General features: G+C 39.6%; 1 protein-coding gene across 4 annotated transcripts in view; it reads right to left on the bottom strand.

Moving 5' to 3' along the window:
• cadm2a (cell adhesion molecule 2a) overlaps positions 1–24,437 on the bottom strand; it is a 493,856-nt gene that overhangs the window by 33,846 nt on the left and 435,573 nt on the right. For all 4 annotated transcript variants that reach the window (XM_056247784.1, XM_056247785.1, XM_056247786.1 and 1 more), the window contains 2 exons: positions 13,376–13,528; positions 6,492–6,629 (listed from right to left, as the gene is read on the bottom strand). In XM_056247784.1, coding sequence (XP_056103759.1) covers positions 6,492–6,629; positions 13,376–13,528 — 291 coding nt within the window. The remainder of the gene's footprint in view (positions 1–6,491; positions 6,630–13,375; positions 13,529–24,437) is intronic.

The raw sequence follows: 24,437 nt of genomic DNA, 5'->3' as shown, positions 1-24,437 counted from the left end.
GATGCTTCCTCATTTCCTCGTTCCTCTGTCCTCCAGCCTGTGACCTGGAAACCGATCAAAGAAAGCCATCTTAAAGGACATCTCAGTTCTCTAATTGAACCGCGAGGAGTGAGGAAGCTTCCAGAGGAGCTACGAGTGAGGATGCACAGGTGTATCATGTGCGGAAGTCTTTCTAGTCGAGAAACCTGATGCACGTATAAATTCTCCTCCCCCTTTACATCTGTCACAGTGATTTTAATTTATTCTTTACCTTTGCAGTTTAAATAAACCATAAATCTCACATATTTCAACAGGACATCCTGCATTATTATTATTTATAATGAATTTAAAATGACCAAACTTCAACAACATAAGGACAGTTCCCTTGAGTGCAGCTGATGGCGCTGTAAAGGGACGCTTGAGTGATCAAGAATACTTCAATGTACAAATAATATTTCTTTCGATTCCTCTGTCCTCATTTTCTTTCCTTGCATCCTACAGGGGTGGAGATGAGACATGAGGAAAGGAAACGAGTATGCACATGAGAAATGAGAAGCAACCGATATCAGTCAGATTTTGGCATGATCCATTTGACGTAGGGTGTTATGGTGATTCGTAAATTACAATGGGCGTCGGGATGCAAGAATCGAATAGTATATTTATATAGTGAGCATCTGTGACACTTTGCGACATCGATTAGTGGGCTCCACCTGCTCTCTAATCGTGGTACATGATGTCATCTGCACAGCGCCGTTTCAAATCAACCACACCTAAAGACTAGCATGTTTAATCATTTTCGGTCCTCCACGATGGGTTCCATCACATCTGTAACGTTGACCAATAAGAGCACAGAAGCTCTTCCATATACAGCTTTTAAACATTGTGAAATGAATGAGAGAAGATGGTATTGGTGCTTCCAGGTGGAATTATGCAATAGAGGAGAGGTTCATGGAGCTTTGGCAACAATACTTCTGCTTTTATGATGTTTCCTCGAGGGAATACCACGACAGAGTGGAAAAAGATCAATGATGGCAAACGATAGCGGAGGCGTTTCAGCAACCCGGTGAGTACTTAAGCTTCGGAGGCCATTGTTTATTTACGCTCTTGTTTCTAGAAGTCAGTTGCTAATTACGCCTTCTTGATGACATCACACACGTCATTAAAGATGGTAAGCAATGATTGGTTGGTAAGCAACGTGTAGTCTGACATGTTTCTTGCAAGACAAGAATTTAGGAGTCAAAATTGCATAATCTGATACTGGCCCTGTTTACACATGGTATTAAGATGCGTTTTGGTCGGTCGGATCACAAGTAGACGAGAGAGACACATACCCGTTTACACCTGGTCTTTTAGGCCTCGTTTAAACTGTCAGTGAAATGTGACCCAATTCCGATTTTTTACTCATATGCGACACAGATCGGATGTGTTCTATGACAGTGTAAACAGGAAAAAAAAAAAACGCATGCATTCGGATATTTCGAGATCGGTTTCAGGCCTCGTTCATATGTGGAAATAAATCAGATATAAATCAGATATGTGCCAATGCGGCTGTCATGTAAACAGGCAGATCGGATTTTCTGAGGCATTAGGCTACGTCTCCACGGTTTAATGACGAGAGAAACCCCGACGCGCATCTGCAAAGGGACGGATGGCCCGACGAAACATTGTGTTGGAGAGGAATGTGGTCCTGTGGACACACGTTGACACAACATATCAAAGGTTGGCTTGCTCATCCTAAAATTTCAGACCCACTGCGCCTCGTTAAAAGCCCGCCACAATCTCATGAAAGTGCGTATATTGCACAAATTTTTTTTTCATGTGCCATTTACGCCAAAAATAGTTTTTCCGTGCATGGTACGCACTTTATGGCGTTCAATACGCACGTTTACAGTGCGTATCATATGCAAGCAAAAACTATTTTTGCCGTAGCCTATAAATGGCACGAGAAATAAAATTCGTGCTATATTCACTTTCATGAGATCGTGTTGTAGGCTATGTTCCCACCAGTCCTGAGATCTCGCTGCGCGTTCGTCCATCTGTGCAAGAAGACCCCTTTAAACATGCGCGATGTTTCAGTCAAGTGTAAACACATGACTCGGATATGGGTCACAATTTAAAGAACGTGTAAACGGACGGTCCAAAAAATCGGATATAGGCAACAAATCAGAATTGGGCATCAAGACCTGCAGTGTAAACGAGGCCTATTATCCGTCTCTTTTGTCCACTTTCAACCACTTCTGTCCTGATTTCTTCGAGGGGAGAGTTTATGGGTGGGTAAATGTATAGTCAAACAAGTCGACACAGATTAAATCCCGTCTGGCTAGCGCACTTTCCATAATGTTTACGCATTAGGTCAGTAGGCGGTCTTTTGTGGCTGTTCGAACACTTTCAGGAGCATGAGTTTTCGACAAACTCGAAGTGGTAGAAAGTGGACAAGCTCAAAAGGTTTTGGACCCCTTTTACACCTGTATTTAGCGTCGTCCACTTGTGATCCGAATGAACAAAATGCATCTTAAAGGGGTGATGAACTGAGAAATCAAATTTTCCTTGAGCTTTTGACATCTAAGAGGTCATCAAATTATAAGAATATCCTGTAAGTTTCAGAACTGAAAATGTCCTTGTTAGTCCAATAAAATCTTTTATTGACACCAGGCTCAGCAAACGACTCGTTTTTCAAAGTGGGGAACTATGACGACAAAGAGGATAAAACACCACCCCCGCAGAAGAAGATCAACGCCTACTTCAACACGGCCGGTTTAGCCCCGCCCACCGATTCGCGCATTACACGAAACTCATTATAATATGCAAAACTGTTATCCACTCACAGCAGTGGGCGTTTACTTCCAAGTCTTCAATGCGAGACACCCATAAAAACCGAGCGTTTTTGAGCTAGGCTCAAAACTAGGGTAGAAAATAGCCTATTACTTATTCATTTTGATGTTTTTGAATGTAAAAACCAAGCGAACGTCATAAGTTGACCTCAGACAACAATATAAAACAATTTAAAAAGCCAGTTCATGACCCCTTTAATACCAGGTGTAAACAGGGCCTTAAGTGACTATCATAACAGACAAAAATATTGTGTAGTCTGAACCTCGCATAAGACATTCCAAGTTTTTCAATTCATCTTTTTTCCCTCATATTGTTATGCTGATAATATCATTTGCAATAAAATATTTTGATTCGAAAAATGCAAAATAAAAATACAGTGGTATCAGACTTTTGGACCCACTGTAAGTTCAAATGATGCATGGACTGCAGAGAAGGTGGCTGCTAAGATGAGGTCTATGTAATATTTGCAGGTTAGCTTAAAATGCAATAAACAGATGCCCAATTTTACTCAAATGATGAGAATAAGGAGTCGGAGAGGGGGGGGGGAGAGAGAGAGAGAGAGAGAGAGAGAGAGAGAGAGAGAGAGAGAGAGAGAGAGAGAGAGAGAGAGAGGAGAGAGAGAGAGAGAGAGAGAGAGAGAGAGAGAGAGAGAGAGAGAGAGAGGAGAGAGAGGCATGAGAGAATGTGAGGTGGTGATATTGGATTCCATTACAGCTGTCAATTTCACACACACAAACGCAGAGCATCTTGGGCTCTGCATACTCGGGTGGTGGGGAGGGGAGTGTGAGATGTCTTGCATCCTGGAGACCGGCACAAATTTAATACCAGGCTGAGCATTGCTACAGTCCCAGAGATCCCACAATAATGCAACTGCTATTCCCAGTCCATGGTTCCAAAATAAATGCGTTTATCACAGTTCAGCCTCACACGGCGGCAGAGAAGTGCGGAGAAAAGCGATGACAACAGCTGCCACGGCTCACAAACACAGCGACAGGAAGGCCACAAACACAAAGGCAGACAGAAAGAAGCACAACAGGAAAACAACAGGCCGACTAACTGGAGTGAGCAGAGCAGAGCCAAAAAAGCAATATCCTTTCGTTTACTTACACCTCTCTGCCATGAAACCAAGACAACCAGACTAAACAAAGTGAGCTAGAGTCACTCACAGTACCGAATCGTTCCCTGTTTTTTCCTTTGTGCTCAGTATTTTATTATATGTAGGGCGTCAATGTGTATAATTGAATATGTATAAATATATATAATTGAAGTGAAGTCTTAATTATAAGTCAAACATCTTGTGATTTTATATATTGTGTGTTTTTCGTCTCTCTGGGGTCCACTCTTTTTCTTGCATCCTTGAAATGTATTATTGTCTTATTGAATCCATCCATCACAATACACATTCATGATGAATATATCTAAGACTGACACTTTGCAATCAACAGAGAGCCTATAATCTTCACGCTTTATGAGACTGTGGACAGACGAGACTCAGAGACACCTTAGCAAACCCCTTCCTGAGTTCACGGTACAGGCTACATGCTGCATTGTCTAAATAAATTTACCATATGCTGCTTTCTCGTTCAAACCACCTGCTCGCAAATTCGTGTTAGGTAATGCTATTCTTGCATTTTTGATGGATGAAATGTCTTTTTCACACCTTTTTTACACGTAAGTTGCACCTGCATTACAAAACACACCAAAAAAATGAACCAGGGGTATCGGAGTCAGAGAGGGAGCGAAAATTTCAGTGTTAATAGTCATATTAATCTCTGACCTCACGGCTGGAGAAAAATGTCGCTGAATTAATCAAATAACTTCACAGTTAATTAAAAGAAAACGTAAAAGTAATGTGAAGAAATGAATGCCAACGCAGCAAAACATTAAAGATTTCCACATCTATCAAGGTTAAATGCATCTTTTATACAAATCTGTTGTTTTGATGCTTTAAATAATCACTGTTAATTAAAGAATACATCCAACCTAGCCTAAACACCATGATTGTTAATGAATACGAAGATCGTATCATTAATCTGGGACTACAGCGAGCCTGAGTCACGCGTAAGGAGATCAGGTATCAGTTTCTTAAAGGAATCTCAAACAAAGCAGCTTACGTTTCCGCCGTTCTCATCTGAAACATCACTGATCCCTTAATGAAATGAAATAAGCTCTGAAAATCCTCCCCAGCCCACAAATTCTGTCTGTTTATCAAATGACCAGAGGGACTGACCGCAGATGTAATATCTGATAGGGAGCCAAATCAGGATCTTAGTTCGAAGTCAAAATTATAAAAACCCTTGACTAGGTATGATAAGAGGCTAAACTCAGGCTTTAGGTACTTTTCTTATTTCTTTATTTTGGTCATAGATTAAAAGAGTAGTTCTCCCCTAAAATGAAAAATTCCTCATGTTGTTCCAAAACCATATCACTTTTTTTTTCCCTTCTGTGGAACCCAAAAGGTGATTTAAAAGAATATTCTGGGAACTTTTTAAGTAATGAAAGTCAATGACAACTGGTACTATCAAGCTCCAAAAAAACAAACACCCCCCCCCCCAAAACAAACAACAAAACAACCACCACATAGTATGTAAAAGTTCATAAAGAATCATATATGTTGACCACACAACTTGTGTACCATATGCTTTCCTTGGAACATTAATGAGATGAGTAGCGAATCTTTTGAGTCAGATCTTTTCACAAAAATGGCCTGAATGATTTGTTTATCCTTTGACTCGATTTGGGTGCAAAAATTAACTCTGATTAGGGGAAAATTATCTGTGAATATTAACTTAGATTTCTATCTGTCCATGACACAAAGCTATCATTTGACATACATCCTTTTTGAAGCTTGAAAGCTCTGGTCCGCATTTATAGTAGTGTTATTGCACAGAAAAGTGCAAGCAGTGCAATATTTATAAGGGTAAGAAACCAAACAGAATTAGAAGTCATTCACACAGAAAGCGCTTTGAGTTTAAAAACACGATAAAAAGTTGAAAAGGTCATTTTAAGAATGCCATGTCAAGTGTGAGATGCTGCAAAAGACATAGGACACGAGTGCAATGGTTAAACACATCCGTCTATTGCAAATTTGCATAGAAAAACAATGGAAAAGCAAAAAGTGTCTTGTGTAAACAGCCCATTAGGGTAGTATTATTAACATACATGCAATGTATGATTAAAATGTATTGACGTTTAATACAAAATACAGCAATTTACAGATAAACAAGCTAATCCCTGCAAAACAAAGTCATTCCAAAGACACTAAAAGTGTTGAGCCATGCTTCATCCTTCGGGGTTCACGTCTTCCTCACTGTAAAGGCCTCTCCCCAAGGTTCCGTCCACCAGAGACACAATAATCAGTCAGCGTGGGAAACGTCGCCTCCATGCTAATTAGAACCGCTGTATTTTTAGAAGTGCAGCAAACACAAGTCACGACAAAGGCACTCAATGCCATCTGCATCGTACGCATGCTTTCATCCTCTCTCCTCCCATCTGACTGAGATGGGATATTGTTTATAAGGTGATGGATTTGTGGAGAAGATGCTACACGAGTCATTAGCTACATATTTCACTGAGCCTAAGCATTCTTCCATACTGAGCTTGAAATGTATGCACTCAAATGTAGTAAATCTTCATTGTGATTTGTCTTATAGTGTGTTAATGTGAGTTTGATTCCTTACCTTTGATCTCCTTCTCATTTCTGAACCATCGGACATCAGCCGCAGGTTTGCTGCCAGAGGTCACACAGGTCAGAGTGATGTGATCGCCCTCCTTTGCAGGCTTGGTGAGTCCATTAATCTCTGGTTTCTTAGGCACACCTAAACATGGAGGGAATAAAGTGACAGAGAGAGAGAAAAAGAGAGAGATAGCTCAGCACTTTAACAGAGTTCAAAATATTAACAGTAGGTAAGTGTGAATTTAATGGAAAAAAGATTAGAGATATTATTTATCATCTATGAACTACTCCAGTCCTTTTATTTTGCCTGGGGTTTTTTGTCGTTCACTGAGGTTAATTTAAATTTAGACCCTTTTTGTCAGTGGTTATTTGATCATATTATTGCAGAGTTTAACGTTTCCCTTGCCACTGACAAGATTTTCTATCATTTATGAGACAACCCTTTCCCGCCATAGAACTTATTCACAGCAGAGCCATCTTTGATTTTTAACGGGAATGAAAGGCTGTGAGGGATAGAAATACATCTCTTCAGTGGGTTGTACTGTTATTTAATGTGCTTTTAGATTATTCTGCTGATGAAACACTGCAAAAATATCTTTCGGAGAAATTTCAGTAGACAAACAACTACAGGCAACATGAGCTGTGGAAAAATACAAGTGATCTAGGAGCTTTATACGGCTTTTTACAGCAGATTCCATTGAAAATAAGTTAAGTCTATCCCTCACAGCCTCGCTTTCATTAATTTCATTTTAGCCTTGATGGCGCTGCTCTGAATAAGGTCTATTGACAGAATTTTCTGGCTTTCTGTGTTTTTTTACTGTTATATGGCAAGGGGAGCTATTTATATATTTTAAAATGTAATTTATTCCTGTGATCATGCAAAGCTGAATTTTCAGCATCATTAATAATAATAATTCATCACATTTATATAGCGCTTTTCTGGACACTCAAAGCGCTTCACATAGAAGGGGGAATCTCCTCAACCACCACCAATGTGCAGCATCCACCTGGATGATGCGACGGCAGCCATAGTGCGCCAGAACGCTCACCACACACCAGCTTACTGGTGGAGAGGAGACAGAGTGATCAAGCCAATTGGTATATATATATATATATATATATATATGGGGATGATTAGGAGGCCATGATGGACAGAGGCCACTGGGCAAATTTGGCCAGGATGCCGGGGTTACACCCCTACTCTTTCGAAAGACATCCTGGGATTTTTTGTGACCACAGAGAGTCAGGACCTCGGTTTAACGTCTCATCCGAAGGACGGTGCTCAATTGACAGTATAGTGTCCCCGTCACTATACTGGGGCGTTAGGACCCACACAGACCACAGGGTGAGCACCCCCTGCTGGCCTCACTAACACCTCTTCCAGCAGCAACCTGGTTTTCTCAGAAGGTCTCCCATCCAGGTACTAACCAGGCTCAGCCCTGCTTAGCTTCAGTGGGCAACCAGTCTTGGGCTACAGGGTGATATGGCTGCTGGTTTACTCCAGTCTTCAGTGTCACATGATCCTTCAGAAAGTCTAATATGCTGATTTGGTGCTCAATAAAAACCTTTCTTATTTTTATCAATGTTGTAAGCAGTTGTTATGCTTAAAGGTCCCCTGACATGAAATTTTCACTTTCTGAGGTTTTTTACCATTAATATTAGTTCCCCTAGCCTGTATTTGGTCCCCTCGTGTCTAGAATTTTCAAACGGTGTAAACCGAGCTTTGGCTATTTTTCTCTTCTCTGCAGCTCAGACGCGCTGATCTTGAATCTCCTCGTTATGACGTCATAAGGAGGAAAAGTTACCTCCCCTTTCTCTGCTTTGCCCGCCCGGAGAATTTGGCTCGCCCATGAGAAAACGAGCTAGGAACAGGAAGTACAAACGCGCCGGCGCGATTTTAGTTTTTCCTAGAGAAATAGCTTTGAGATTTGAGCTTTTCCTCGAGAGATATCATGGCTTGCAAACGAGCGAAGCATGGCAGTTGATCAGTGTACGGATGTACAAATGAACACAAAAGTATTTTTTAGTTCCTTCATCCGAGCCTCTGAAGAAACAATGGGTTAATTTTATTTTCTCTGGAAATGCGGCGACACAACTTCCCAAAGTTTTGTATGGTCCAAACATTTCACAGACGACTGTTTCCTCAACTCGATGAACGTCTGAAAATAAATCATCGAGCTACCAAGCAACAATATCTGATGTGTATAATTGTTCAAGTTCAGACAGGTAAGTTAATCTTTCTCTCAAAATCGTTCAATAGTGTTTATGCATCAGTAAGTCAAGCCAGTGACTAAAATATCAACTTCACATCGCTTCTTTTAGTAGGATGAAAATAATCTTATTTAAATTCTGAACAAATTATAGAAAGCGATCAAAGAACAATCTTTCCACAAAGCGCGAGTTTATGAAATCAATGACGCACGTTACACTGCACAACGAAGCTCTTACTGTATGTACATCATCGTGTTTGCATTGGTGAAAGCATTAGAGAGAGTGCAGAAACTGCATTGCAAAGATAAGATCTTCATGCTTGCGATCAACAGACTGTGATCTGCGCGCTCAATGTTCATCACGGCAACATTTTATGTGATGGGAATAGATCTAAATACTTTAAAAACTTCTCATGATTCGTTAATCTCGATAGCTGTAATAGTAAAAACGTATAATAGCTGTAGGAAAAGTATTCGAGAAAGTTTTGCATGTAATTCATAGCTATTTAATATGCAAGCATGTCAGCCAATCACAGCAGTGGCCGGTTACACTGAATCCCACAGCAGACACGCCCCTTCAAACAGAGCGTTCAAATCAGAGGCTAAAATCAGGCTAGGAAAAATGCATTTTATTTCTAAATTATGACTATTTTTGATCTAAAAAACATACTAACATTATAAGGGCAACCCAGGAAACATTATAAAATATTAAAATAACCCCATGTCAGGGGACCTTTAATATTTTTGTCGAAACCATGCTACATTCTTTTTAGGATTGTTTGATCAATTGAAAGTCCAAAAGAACAGCATTTATTTAAAATATAATGTTTTTTGCAGCAAAGTAAAAGTCTTTACTTTCACTGTTTAAACAATCTAATGCACCTTTGGTGAATAAAAGTATTAATTTATGTAAAAAACAACAACTTTTGAATGGTAGTGTATCAATATGAAGTATACTGTCTGTCATTGGCATGCAATCAACAGCAATTCATTTAGCAATTGAGACGTCAATCAGTATGTGTGTTGTTGTACTCCCTCTCCAGTATTATTTAATTGATTTAATTATGTACACATGAAAGCCCAGCTTATACAAAAGTTTCATGCGACATGTTTCAAAGCAATGGTCATAACATATCCTACCACCATCACCTGAAAGAGAAGAGTGAACCTCAAACGTTTGTTTCCACGTACAAAAGCAATCAGCATTTCAATCTTACGAAATTTCAAGCACACAGGAAATTCTGTGGCCCACAAATACATTACTGTGTCAGGAGCTTCCTCTCTGAGGTTGTGGGCAGAGACAAAGAAAAATCAATAGGGAACATTAGTCAGGAAAATTAGATATTGGTTTCGCCTTGATTGAAGATGAGATCAGACGTTTGGCATTCAGTTCACAGGCTTTATTGCTCCCCTGAGTAAGAGGCCTTAATCACATTCCTAAGAAATAAATCAAAGCAAAAACAACCACAATGTACTATGCATTAAAAAGCAACAGAGTAAATACATCAGTCATTCTAAAGCAGCGTGACCTGTAACCTCCGCTGAGCGCCATGTTGTTTTTCAATATTGTCCCAAGATGACAAGAAACCGGAAGATGGCAAGCTGTCGTTTCTGACTGATTCATTTCTAGGTATTTAATACACAAATGTTTTAGACAAAACCACTTAGGGTCAAATGCACTTTTTCCACTTTGCTGTGTCATATTTCAGTGTTTATGCACATTTTCAATTGATCGAGGAAGCTGTAATTCATCAAACGATGGATTAATCGGCGTTTAGTCTATACAGTAAAGTACGTTAAACTTTTTACCCCTGCCGATTGTATTTAGGCTTCAAAATTCATAAAAGTCATGTTAATTTGTGAAGATTATCACTATGAACAAAAAGTGTAACAATCATATATTTTTTTAAGTCACGGAGCTTATTTTCTGCAATAATCCAAAAGCCAATGTCGATAGAACCAGGATGATGCTAACTTGGCGGATTGGCCAACAAAAATCATCACAGCAGCTCGATTAACAAAGCATGTTCATTCTGGATAGGAACTTGTGTCGTACTTGTGAAAATCACAACCCACAATATCCATTATAAATGTGACAAACATAATATCCATAACAACAATGTTATCAAACATAACAACCATTTAACAAAATGTTTAAATAATAAATAAGCATTGTGTATACTATTGAATATTTTTCCTAGATATTAATTACAACATGGAAATTAATTGCATCCATTCGTGTATTCACAATGAGCAAAACATTATGTAATAGAGACTTGTTGACAGAGTTTACAACTGTAATGATTTTAATGTTGTACGCCAACTAATTAAAATGAGGCTAGCTAATTGGGCTCCTAATTAATGCAGAAATCTGGCATTAAGCACTGTTTGTGGACTGTCACAGCTGACATTAACGCGGGTTTGTTTGGGACTTGATTCAAAGTCTGGTTGACTTTTGATTGACAAAAGTAGTAAAAGTTGATAGAGGAAACTAATTAAACTTCTTTCTGTGTCATTTCTCAACACTGTTCTGTGATCATCTGTGTCTTTGTTCAAGGCGACCGGGTGAATCCATTTAATTAAATCCTGATCCAGGCCAAAGTTAGATTGGAAACGCCCCCACTGAGGTAAAATTCTAATTATCTATCTACTTTCTGGAAACTACAAATTTTGCAATTTTCTTTCGACTTGTTAATAAGAGTAGCTCCTTTAAAAGAATCTCAGTGTAATCCGTTTTAGACTGGTTGCACACATTTAGTAACGATACAGCAATATTTCTGTCCTCCATAAGAGGCATCCATGCACAATTGCACATACATAATGTTAAAAAATTTGGGTAATTTTCAGCATCCAGTCTTCAGTGTAGGAAAAATATCCACATTTAAAACTTTTAAAACTATAATCATATGCGTTCACGAGAGAGTTGAGTTCCGGAGGAAGGGTGACCTCTGACCCAACGTATGACGTAAGATGTAGGACGAAGGCGTAGCGTAAGCATGGGTGAGAAAAGATGCCTTTCCCGAAAACTCTCTTGTGAACGCGCGCACGGCCTTTGCTAGAAGCCAATGATTATTGTTTATAAAGTTTTAAATATGGATATTTTTCTTACAAAAAACCATCGCTTCACTTCAGAAGGCATTTATTAACCCACTGGAGTTGTATGGATTACTTTTATGTTGGATAGATGCGCTTTTTGGAGCTTCAAAAACCAGGGCGCTGTTAAATACCATTACAAAGCCAGACATCCCAAGTCTCCCGGAAGTTCCGGGAGTCTCCCGCATATTGCTAGCCTCTCCCTGATGCCCGCAAATTAGTTCAAATCTCCCGGAATCTAGAGCGAGATAGAACATACTGCGCCCAGAGCTTAGAAAACCTCATATTTAACGGCTCTGACTGCGCGCATAACATACACAGCGCGCGGCGCGTGCAAGGCAGAGAGGGAGAGAGCGAGAGACCTTGCGAGTGTGCCTCAGGAAAGATAGACAACCCCCCCCCCGTCAACAATCCAGTCACCCCCCCCCCCCCCCCCCCGTCAACAATCCAGTCACCCCCCCCCCCCCCCCCCCCCCCCCCCCCCCCCCCCCCCCCCCCCCCCCCCCCCCCCCCCCCCCCCCGTCAACAATCCAGTCACCAAGATATACCTCCCTGAAATGACTTCTTGCAGGTTGGGATGTCTGCAAAGCTATGTGTAACAGTTATTCTGTTATCTGTGTGTTAAGTTTCGTTTTCATGGACTTTTAGTTTGCATTCATCAGTTCCTGTTTTTCTTTGTTCAGTTTTCCCGCTTCTCCTTGGTTGTCATGGTAACTAATATGATTTGCCATCCCGTTCAGCTGTGCCGTTGTTGATCAACTCGTTTGCCTGTGTACTTTTTTAGGTATTTTATTATCTAAAATCAATATTTTTATTCATAAATATGTCCTCAATGGTGTACAAATACCTATGCCAATTATCCGACTTATCCTCGTAAACGAAGAATTTATTATACATCTTTATATACATGGGACGGGTAGGTCCACGGAGGCTTCCATGTAGTTCCGCCATCTTGAAAAACTATAATAGCAGAGAGGGACAAAAAGTTCTAGGCCAACGCGTTTTCGTTCAGAGCCAGCGTCACGTAACTGAACGCAGCAGAAACGGAGGAGCAGAGCAGTGAGAGGCGCTTGTCACTGCCCCGGCAAGTTTCAGTCAGTAATTCATACTGTAACATTCGTTTGTTCGTTGTGTCAAGTTGCAGTTTGTTTGAAATAACAAACCTGTAACCCGAAGGAACACTCGACCAAGTGCTATTAGAAGACATCCTGTCATAGCTTTTTGGTACATAATGGCTACCGTGGATACAACACGCATTTGAAAAAGCTAGGCGCTGGAGAGCACAATTCGTTTGAATGCAAAATACAATTTCACCGCTAGATGGGAGAAATTCCTACACATTGTCCCTTTAAGTTCCTGTGTTTTCAGTTCAATTTGTCCGGTCTCGTCTGTGTTATGCTGAATCTATTCTATGTTTGAGCTACCTGTGTGTTGAATTAAAAAGACTTTTGGAATCTTCATCTTCGTGCGATTATATACAGCACATGTGACACTGGGAAGAGCCAGGATATTATTTAATATAACTCAACTGGCTGGATTAGGATGTAATCCCACATGGTACAGTATATGTAAAATGATGTCTTACCCAGGACGGTGAGGAAAGCCTTGGCTGTTTTGACAGGCATAGTGAAGAGGGAGCAGGTGTACAGCCCTTCGTCTCCCAGCGTGACCTCGCTGATGCTGATCGTCAACTCCTGCGCCGTGGCTCGGACCAGCTCAATCCGGTTATCTCTCAGCGCTGCGGGAACAAACAATCAAGAGAGCACCATTAATTATGACACCTTCATTAGCATTTGCCACACACTAAAGAGCGGCAGATTCTCTGACATTCCCTCTATTCCTGAAAATTGAAATGCATGAATACTGACCAAAAAAAACAAAACAAAAAAAAACGCATTTTTTAACCAAAAACAAAAAATTAATTAACAAGTCATTCTATGATTATGTTCACATATTGTGCGGAGTATGAAGATCAATTCCATTGCTACAGGGAAAACATATTTCATGATGGCTTTCAGTCAGAGGGCAAATTGAATATGGATCAGTCAAGATTCAAATCCAACATCACTTCAGTCAATAGTGTTCAGAATGAGCATTGATCGATTTGAAACATACATGCTTGAGCTCTCTAATCCTCATTTACAAACTCTGTATTTATAACATTTGCAGGTACTTTACCCATTCGAGTATGAATAAAAGTAAAGTTCAAACTTATTATGAGTGTGACCTCTGTGCGAAAGAGGCCTAAGGATACGGTCTCAGTTATTACACCTCTTAGAGTCCGTCATTACACAGACCTAATGAAAAGGTCAAAGTGCTAATGCAAAAGTCAAAGGCTAACGTCAGAGACGGGCTATAATTCCTGAAGCATCTTCAACATGCTTTGTTTAATGATAATGACTACAGCATGAAAAAGTCTGGAAGATCATAAGATATTTGCCATGTGGCGGCACAGTTTAATCAACGGAGACAAGGTCACTAGTTCTATCCTTCTGTTTTCCATAAAACTCACTCAGACATTTTGAGCCTCATTGACGCTCCGTAACAACCTGCCAGAATATTCGTGTATGAGCTTTATGGATCTTTTTCCCCAGGAGAATAGAAAGAACACATTCTTATGGTCAATCATAAGTGTGACCTTTCAAAGCTCTCTTAATAAAAAGAGCTATGCCTTAGCCGTTAGCCTTGTCATACGACCTGAAAACTTTAAATAGAATACAGCAGTGCTAGTGAAGATACTTTAAAACTGCAGATTCTCAAGCTAAAAATCTACTAAAACAATTGTTTAACTATAAGGTTCTCTATATAAAACAATACACGCTAATAATGAAACTTATGTACTATACATCGAAGGTATTAAGAGTTTAAGGGGCAATATCTTTTAAATTACTTTATTTTTTCATACATAAAAAGGGTGTATATATAGGCTATATATCAGGGATGGAAATTAGCACCCGCCACCAGCCAAATGCGGGTGATTTTGTGTTGTGGCGGGTAAACTCGCTTCACCTACCGGCCACCGTGGCGGGTAAATAAAAATAGCATACTGTTTCACCCGGACGGCGGACACTTTTAGAGGAGGCTCACCTTCAAACAAAAATGTGGCGTTACATCGCGGGCGTAGAGGTCTGCAGAGAAAACATCATGGTGCGTTCACACCAGACGAGAATAGAGCGTCTGGCGCGAGTGATTTTATTGTTAAGTCAATGCAAAGACGCGTTATGCGCGTAAAAAATTTCTACGGCGCGAATGAGGTGTAGAGCGCGCCGTGGTAGATGCGAATACGCCTCATTCGCGCGGCAAGTTCGAGCGTCTGACGCGTTCCGCGCGCATGATTTTATTGAGTGCTTTTGTGCATTCACGCGTTTGACGCGAATTCGCGTCTGCCGCCCTAGTTGAAAAATCTGAACTTTGGCGTCAATTCGCGCCGCGTTAACCAATCAGGAGCCTAGCTGCTGTCACGTGGTGAAGTATCTGGATGCTTCAATAAATTATTTTGTACTAAATGCCTGATGTGGTTCTAATGCACAACAAAGCAAATATTTTATCACATAAAACTTGATTTCAATATATGAGACATATTCATTTTGTATTGAATGCTATTTATTCCATTTCATTTCTAGATTATATTAAATATTATTCTAATGTAAAGGCAACCAACATACTATAGCTCATAAATCTGTGTCTGGAGAGTGTTGTGTGAGAGAAAAAAAAAATCACAGGACAGGTTAATTACTTTTGGAGGCTGGCTCAAATTATCATCAAAACAAAAATAAATGACAGATTAGGTGGATGAGGCCGAGGGTGAGAGAAAGAGAAAATGTCAGCATTTCATTGAGACTTGAGATTAAATAAACTGCTTAAGTATTCTTGTAGTATTAATTTTCACATGCAGTTACACATTGTCGGTTAAAAACAAGAAAGTGGCTGGTAAAAAACATTGAGTGGCTGGTAGATTTTGAAATCCACCAGCCACAGTGGCCGGTGGACAAAAAAGTTAATTTCCATCCCTGCTATATATACACTCACCGGCCACTTTATTAGGTACCCCATGCTAGTAACGGGTTGGACCCCCTTTTGCCTTCAGAACTGCCTCAATTCTTCGTGGCATAGATTCAACAAGGTGCTGGAAGCATTCCTCAGGGAGTTTGGTCCATATTGACATGATGGCATCACACAGTTGCCGCAGATTTGTCGGCTGCACATCCATGATGCGAATCTCCCGTTCCACCACATCCCAAAGATGCTCTATTGGGTTGAGATCTGGTGACTGTGGAGGCCATTTTAGTACAGTGAACTCATTGTCATGTTCAAGAAACCAATTTGAAATGATTAGAGCTTTGTGACATGGTGGAAGTAGCCATCAGAGGATGGGTACATGGTGGCCATAAAGGGATGGACATGGTCAGAAACAATGCTCAGGTAGGCCGTGGCATTTAAACGATGCCCAATTGGCACTAAGGGGCCTAAAGTGTGCCAGGAAAACATCCCCCACACCATTACACCACCACCACCAGCCTGCACAGTGGTAACAAGGCATGATGGTTCCATGTTCTCATTCTGTTTACGCCAAATTCTGACTCTAACATCTGAATGTCTCAAAAGACATCGAGACTCATCAGACCAGGCAACATTTTTCCAGTCTTCAACTGTTCAATTTTGGTGAGCTCTTGCAAATTGTAGCCTCTTTTTCCTATTTGTAGTGGAGATGAGTGGTACCCGGTGGAGTCTTCTGCTGTTGTAGCCCATCCGCCTCAAGGTTGTGCGTGTTGTGGCTTCACAAATGCTTTGCTGCATACCTCGGTTGTAACGAGTGGTTATTTCAGTCACTGTTGCCCTTCTATCAGCTCGAACCAGTCTGGCCATTCTCCTCTGACCTCTGGCATCAACAAGGCATTTCCGCCCACAGAACTGCCGCTCACTGGATGTTTTTTCTTTTTCGGACCATTCTCTGTAAACCCTAGAGATGGTTGTGCGTGAAAATCCCAGTAGATTAGCAGTTTCTGAAATACTCAGACCAGCCCTTCTGGCACCAACAATCATGCCACGTTCAAAGTCACTCAAATCACCTTTCTTCCCCATACTGATGCTCGGTTTGAACTGCAGGAGATTGTCTTGACCATGTCTACATGCCTAAATGCACTGAGTTGCCGCCATGTGATTGGCTGCTTAGAAATTAAGTGTTAACGAGCAGTTGGACAGGTGTACCTAATAAAGTGGCCGGTGAGTGTATATGTAACCTTTGGCTAAATATTACAGAAACCCGACTACGCCACCTAGGTTACTTCTCCACATAGGAAAGTAAAAATAATCAAAATACCGCAAAAAGAATTAAACCAAAAAGAATTATAAAAATATGAAGGACCCTGCTGGTTCGGATTGCATCAAAGACAGAGACGTGACTTTTCAAAAGTATACAAAGTTTTTTTCACACACGAAACATTATTCATTCATCATCAAAACGTCCTAAAAATAGATCTCGTACACAGTTTACCAATTAAATACCCACAGTTAATAAGAGACCGTAATTAACCCACTTTAACAGAAGGGACAAAACACACAGCAAATCAGTGAATAAAGTGTCTTAAAGCAAGTGATAAAGCAAATAAAGAAACAATACCAAAAGGAAACAAATACACTATCCCCTTCTGCTAAGCCAAGTATCACATGCAGATATATAGCTTTCCTGTAGCTCAAACAGTAGAGCGTTGGCGCTTGCAACACCAAGGTCATGGGTTTGATACCCAGGGGAAAGCAAAAACTGATAAGAATGTAAATGTGTACCTTGAAATGCAATGTAAGTTGCTTTGGATAAAAGCGTCTGCCAAATGCATAAATATAAATGTAAATATATATGCACTGGCAAATAAATTTGTAATACCAAAGAAAGAAAAAAGGAAAAGATTACATAGACAATCAAACTGACACAATATTTAACATCACAACTGATAATATTTAAGATCGTTCAGGCTGCCTTGATGGACCAAACTACCAGCGTGTTAGTTTAATATAATAGCCCATAAAACACGCATGTTCAATACTTCATCAACACATTTTATACAGACCGATTAGGGCAGAAGTCTTTAAAGAGCTCGGTAAATACAGCAGTTCGAAAAAGTCCATTAGTCAGCCGTACGAAAAGGACAATGAAACAGTGACACAAACGGGTATCTAAAAACAGCAGCTAGCGCTCTGGGGCCGCAACTCGGAGGGGAAATTTTTAGCCTATAGTGAGCTTTATGCTACCTGGGCTTGCCACTTCACGCACGCACGCACACACACACAGCCTATAGTGAGCTTTATGCTACCTGGGCTTGCCACTTCACGCACGCACACACACACACACACAGCCTATAGTGAGCTTTATGCTACCTGGGCTTGCCACTTCACGCACGCACGCACGCATGCATGCATGCCCCACTAAGACAGGCTTTTTATCACGCCACTAGAACATGACGCTCCTCCATGATTGAGCCGCACAGGTGTGCTCAATGTCAACGCCAGTGGGCATGTCTTGCCATTTGAAATATATGCAACCATTAAAAATTAACTACTTCTAATGAGCCAAGAGCCAAAACGAATATTAAAGATTCTCAACCTGTCACATATATATATATATCAATATTTTTAATCATTTTAATATAAAATATGTTTCAATAATTTGAAAAGAACTGTACAAATTGTGCTTGAACTGATTCACTAAAATGAATTAAACTTGCCAAAATCCATTCTAGGAGAGTGCATTTTATTATTCAACGAGTTTTAAATCTGTGTGTAGTAGCTACAGTGTGACCAAATAGGTTTCTTCATGTTACTCATCAGAAAAATATTATCACAACAGTAATCTCACCACTTTTAGTTACAGAAATTGACAAAAAATCAGTCATAGATTGTCTAAATAGAAGCTTCACAGAGATGAATTTCATTATGTGATCACAGCAGGTTAAAGCTCTCAGCCATACACACCAATTACAACGTTAAAGGAACTTTAAAGGAAGTGTGAAGTGATGCATGCAGGCACACTCCGGGTATCCAAACAAGCATCCCACAAACCCACCTCCACACCTCAGCAAGGCCTCTCGTAGCTTTAATGAAACAGCCTAACGGATGTTGTGTGTCAGCGTGTGTTTTCAGACGCGTCTCCCCAGAGGTCTGAGTGCAGCTCCCTCTGGACAGCAGCATCTCTGAGGTAATTGAACATAATGAGGTTCATTACATGAAGAGAGGCAAGCCAACGCAGCAATGGAAAAAAACTTGCGGTACACGCTGTTTTCAATGTCTTCCTGTCGCCTTCCCTAAATGAAGGTCCTTGTAAATAATGTGACCAACCATGGCAGTGGTGTGTGGTGGATTATGTAAAAAGTTCAAAAGTTCAAGTTCATTTTGATTCAGACTGGGTAAAAAAAATATAGATTTTCAGATTAATCACAATCTTTATATGTACTCAATATCAGTTATTAAACTCCCAAGATTGACCTTTTAACTGTACAGCTATTTTCAGAACAAATGACTCTAATAACAATTTTTTCTTTTTAGTAAATCAAAAACATACAACATGAACAGTTAGCGGTGTGATATGCGTCAGTGTATTGGATCTGTGCATGTGGCCTTGAACTGACGGCAGTCTAATAACCTACTGCTGTCCGATATTAATGCAAAGACAACAAAATGAAGAGAGAAAATCACTCAATGTTCTTGACTGAATGACTTCAACAGCTTTAATAATCTATTTACGGTAATTTATACAAATAAACATGTCAGAAAGAATGATGTGCACAAGTTGTTATTAAGAATGCATACATCTATAATCAAATCGATGTCTGTTTTGCATGTTCAAACCTTAATATCATTCATATAAACAGGTTAGGTTAATATATGTTTTCACCAGGAGTGTATAATATGTTTGCATTACAATTGAACTAAACCCATTTGATCTAGTTTTAGTCAACTAAATGTACAGTAGATTTAATAGACTAAAATCGTATGATATTTAGTTGACTAAAACTCGACTAAAACAATTCAGATGACTAAAATATGACAAACTAAATGGCATTTTAGTCAAAAGACTATGACTAAAACTAAATCAAAATTTGCTGTCAAAATGAACACCGCAGTGTAGTCCATCTCTACACATCCATTTATAATATTTTTAAAAGAAGTATTTTATGCTAAACAAGGCTGCATTTATTTGATCAAACATACAGAAAAACAGTAAAAAAGACCATTAAACTATTCAATCATTAAACCATTAAGCCATTACCATAAACATTACTGTTTTCTATCTTAATATATTCTTAAATGTGATTTATTCCTAGTCCTAATTCCATTTTATGAACAAATGACTCTTATGAACTGGTTCTTTTAATCAGAAGTTTAAAAACATCTGTTACTGGTTTGAATCTCTCTGAAACACTTCATTTACACTTACAGCATTATCAGAAATGAATCAGAATCAAATCGAGCAAGACTTTTATTCAATGACGTCGCTGCTGGACAGTTACTTGAGAAAAATGAGTTGTTTACAATCTCATATTTCACTATACTTGTTTAGTTATTGTCACAGTCTGTCTTGTCTCTGCCTCTTCAGTACACTTCCCAGCATCCCTCATGGTTTCGCACCTGCCTGTCATCATCGTTGTCACCTGTGTCTTGTTAATTATCATCATCTGTGTCACCTGTTTCAGTTCATCAGTAGCTGTGTTTACATGGACACTTATAATCGGATTGACGGCTCAATCGGACTAAAAAACCTTCATGTAAACACCTTAATCGATCCGATTGAGCTCGATCCGATTGAAATTTCGATCGGATTGAAAGGGGTGGTTTACTCATTTTGTAATCCGATCGAGAGAACATGTAAACACTTGATCGGATTGAAAACCGAAACTAAAAGGACTGCGCATGTGCAATGACGTTGAAATAGCGTAATGACGTATGACGCACGGAACGAGCTGTTCTTCCTGTTGAATAAAGTGAATATAAATGAGTGTTCCGTTATTAAAAAAATCTCATTTCACTCAGCATCTGTGAAGTGGAGCAGGACAACGTCCCACCAGTGCTTGTTTCAGACTCTCATCCATGGACGGACGACTGGTTTTGGGCGCGGGGTTTTACTGCGTGATCAATATAAGCAACGCGGCAAACCGGTTCATGCTCATCGTCTCCAAATCATGACAGAGACGGATAAATATTAAGTCTGCTGTTTAAATAAAGAACCAATAGAGGAGAATAGTTATGCGCGAACAGCGGCATATTCGTGCAGTGTGCGCATGTCAAAAAATCAATTCCGATTTGAATCTTGTGACATATAAACGCGCACATCAACCCGATTACTTTATCGTTCATGTAAACACCGTGTTCGGATTCATCAATCGGATTGATTTCATTCCGATTGAACCATGTAAACGCAGCTAGTGTTTGTATTTAGTTCGTTCAGTTCAGTCAGTCCTTTGTCTGTAGTTAGTCGTGTTTAGCGTGTGTTATCCTGCCTGTCTGAAGTTTCTTTGTAAGTAAAAGTAATTGCATTGGAGCTCTTGCCTTTTCGTCTTCTTCTGCACGCACCACGCTGTGACAGTTATATTATTGTACAGCCATATTTTCTCATTCACATTTTTTTTGAGGCACAGCTCAAAAAACACCCCTGGAACAAACCCAAGAACAGACTTTCAAAGACGCACATCCCAACATTCTTCAGAATTCAAACCGTAGCGCTTCTGATATTTGGCTCTACATGAGTTGAGGCGTAGATGCTCTCTCTACTGAATCTAATGCATCACAAGTATTCAGTGGAACGAAGACTTTGCTGGGCATACACATACATATTGAACAGACTCTGGATTGTACACATGGTCAGATGACCATTGTTCACTCCACACATGTCTGGAAGCTTATGCTGCTATTCTTGGGCTCTAAGCCCGATCCTACAGCCTGAATCCGACTGCTGAATAGAACTAAGAACTTCAGGAAAATACCAGTAACTTCTGTCAGTTCTGGAAATGCCAAACAAACATTCTTTTCCGACTGTAAGCATCTCAAACTAAAGCTCTGAGACAGGAATTTTCAATCTTCAAGATGTCACGGACCCCCAAATATTATCATCCTTGTATGTGGGACCCCCATCCTAAAATTTAAAAGGCAGCTATATATTTTCATGCATAAAGACTCAATATATACTGGGAAAAAACGAACTTTTTCTGTCTGCTTTTTGCTGTTGGAGATTAACCGGTATTAACGGTATATTGAATATTTCATTTTGAACAGATCATTCCTTGAGATCCCAGCTGATCAGCTAACATGGAAAGATGGTCCTGCACACTGCAGAAATTAGAAGTAAACTTCACCATCAAACTTCCTTCAAAACAACAAGGCAGAAGGTCAAGTGATCACATGTTAAACTGCATTGTAATGCTGCAGCCAAGCTCAGCAAATCAATACACGGAAACAAGCTTGAATGTATGATGATGCTTATTTACCAAAATATAGGGATGCGTTGCGTTGGCACACCCAGAATGACAGCATTCGAACTGATGTGTTTATGCTCACAAGTGATGCCATATTGGCACACCAACCGAGGTGAACGGATAGACAGGCATCTACGATCTCTCAAGGGAGACATCTGTTTCATTTATTGACACTGTTGATCTTGTAATATTCATGAAGCAGTTCTGATCTTTCAAAAAGCCTCTTATACACACATGATCAAACCAACACACAAAAGGTTTGACCAAAGATCTCGAAAAAATGAGAGAAAACACAGATGCCCTTTGATTAAGACACAGATCTTCCCAAGCCGGCAGGGAAACGGTGTCAGCTAGCTCTCCGGTGGATTTCACACTTTGATGAAGTTCCCTGTCGAGTCTCTAAAGTGCTAATTTTGTTGCACCAAAGCCATTAATTAATGACGCGTCTCCTCAAATTGCTGGGGAAGGTCATTAGAGCCGGAGTAAAATAAGACAAGTTGAAGAATGTTTCTTATAAGTGATAATAAACTCTCGTAGCATAACGAAGACGCCAAACAAGCCAGTTTTTCATCTACAAAACCTCTCATCAAAGACTGCACAGTTCAAACAGACAGGATTACGGAAGAGAAAGCCGACTGAAGTGAAGAAAAGGTCCTTCGTTCCTCCCTAGAGCTGATGGGAAGCTAAGAAATGCACTTTACAAACAAAAAACAAAAGTCACATTGTCAGATAATCTATGCTTGATTTTCATTTAATTGGGGCTAGTAACTTAAAAACGACTGTTTATTGGTGTGAAAGTGTCATACCTTTTCATCTTGGAAACATTTAAACAAGGCGCTGATAACCATATTATATTCCAGCTCGGAAGCACATGGCAGAAATGTGGAGGAATTTAGTCTGGGTGCGATAATGACAGAGGAAATGATCAGAGTCTATGTGAAGTCTGACAAGCCGTTATCATAAAGTTACACCCATTCTTTCCCCTCATTAACAAATGATGTTCGTTAGAAAAATAGTGCCATCCATTCAGCAGTGATTGAACAACCATCTAATTATCATGTTTAATTATACTATAAATCAGAGCATGATTGATAAATAAGTACCACCCTCAGAATCCCTAATGAGTTCTTTCATTACATCTCACTGTATCAAGCCTCTTTCAGAGCAAATCCATCCTGAACCGTGCAAGATTTCACTACAGCGCTGACACGGTCAGAAGGATATGGGAAGTCAAATAGAGGAGGAAGCCTCTAAATGTTTTATCTCATATTTTCTGGGCTGTCTAACTGATACAAAAGCTCAGGCCTTCAACTCTGACAGCAAGAATCTACCTGTAGTTTACAACTGTCAGATACTTGTCCTGTAATAACAAGAAATTATCTGCTATGGTCAATATACAATATTATGCAATTAATCCCTTCTTTTATACTAGAAAACTTTTTAGATCTCACAGAAAACTTTTTCACATCTGATCGATCTGAGCATCCTGTCAGCCTTAAAAACAGGCTCTCTATCACACTGTACGAATGTTCATCTCCCCTTAACTTGATGAACTCATATTTCATTTCCTTAATAAATGTTACAAGAATATTTTATTCATTAATTGAGAAAGAAATGTATAAGAAATGTATATTGTTTCTAGTTTATTTGAAATCTGTGATTTGATTTAATTATTATCGATTACTTGATTTAATATTTCTTAATATATTTCTTAATTCTGTTTCACTATTTTCACTTATTCACTTTCATAGTTTTCAAACACTTCTTAATTATTAATGCAATTATTTTGCGGCGCTACTTTAAATACACTCAGCCATTATGCTATATACAAAGATATATGTATATATATACATAAAATTACACTGTATATAGCATAATGGCTGAGTGCATTTAAAGTAGCGCCGCAAAATAATTGCATTAATAATTAGTTTTAAATGGTTAATAATAAAAGTACAGAGCAGCAGCATATATATATATATATATAAATGCTTCTGCTCTGTACTTTTATTATTAGTATTATAAATGTGACCAGAAGAAGCATAAGTACCCCCATGTACTCCCATCCATTGTTTCCATGTCTCCCAGTGTCCCTTCTCACAATAAATTCACTACACTAACCTTCCCGGCTCTGGTCAGCCCAGCTTCTAAATCTCATCTGACGGGACTCTTCCCAAGGCCGTCACATCT

The sequence above is a fragment of the Rhinichthys klamathensis genome, unplaced genomic scaffold, assembly GCF_029890125.1.
Source record: "Rhinichthys klamathensis goyatoka isolate OS25496 unplaced genomic scaffold, OSU_Roscu_1.1 h1tg000050l_1, whole genome shotgun sequence".
Classification (NCBI taxonomy): domain Eukaryota; kingdom Metazoa; phylum Chordata; class Actinopteri; order Cypriniformes; family Leuciscidae; genus Rhinichthys; species Rhinichthys klamathensis.
The sequence above is the reverse complement of the archived record's forward strand: the minus strand, read 5'-3'. Positions and strand labels throughout refer to the sequence as shown.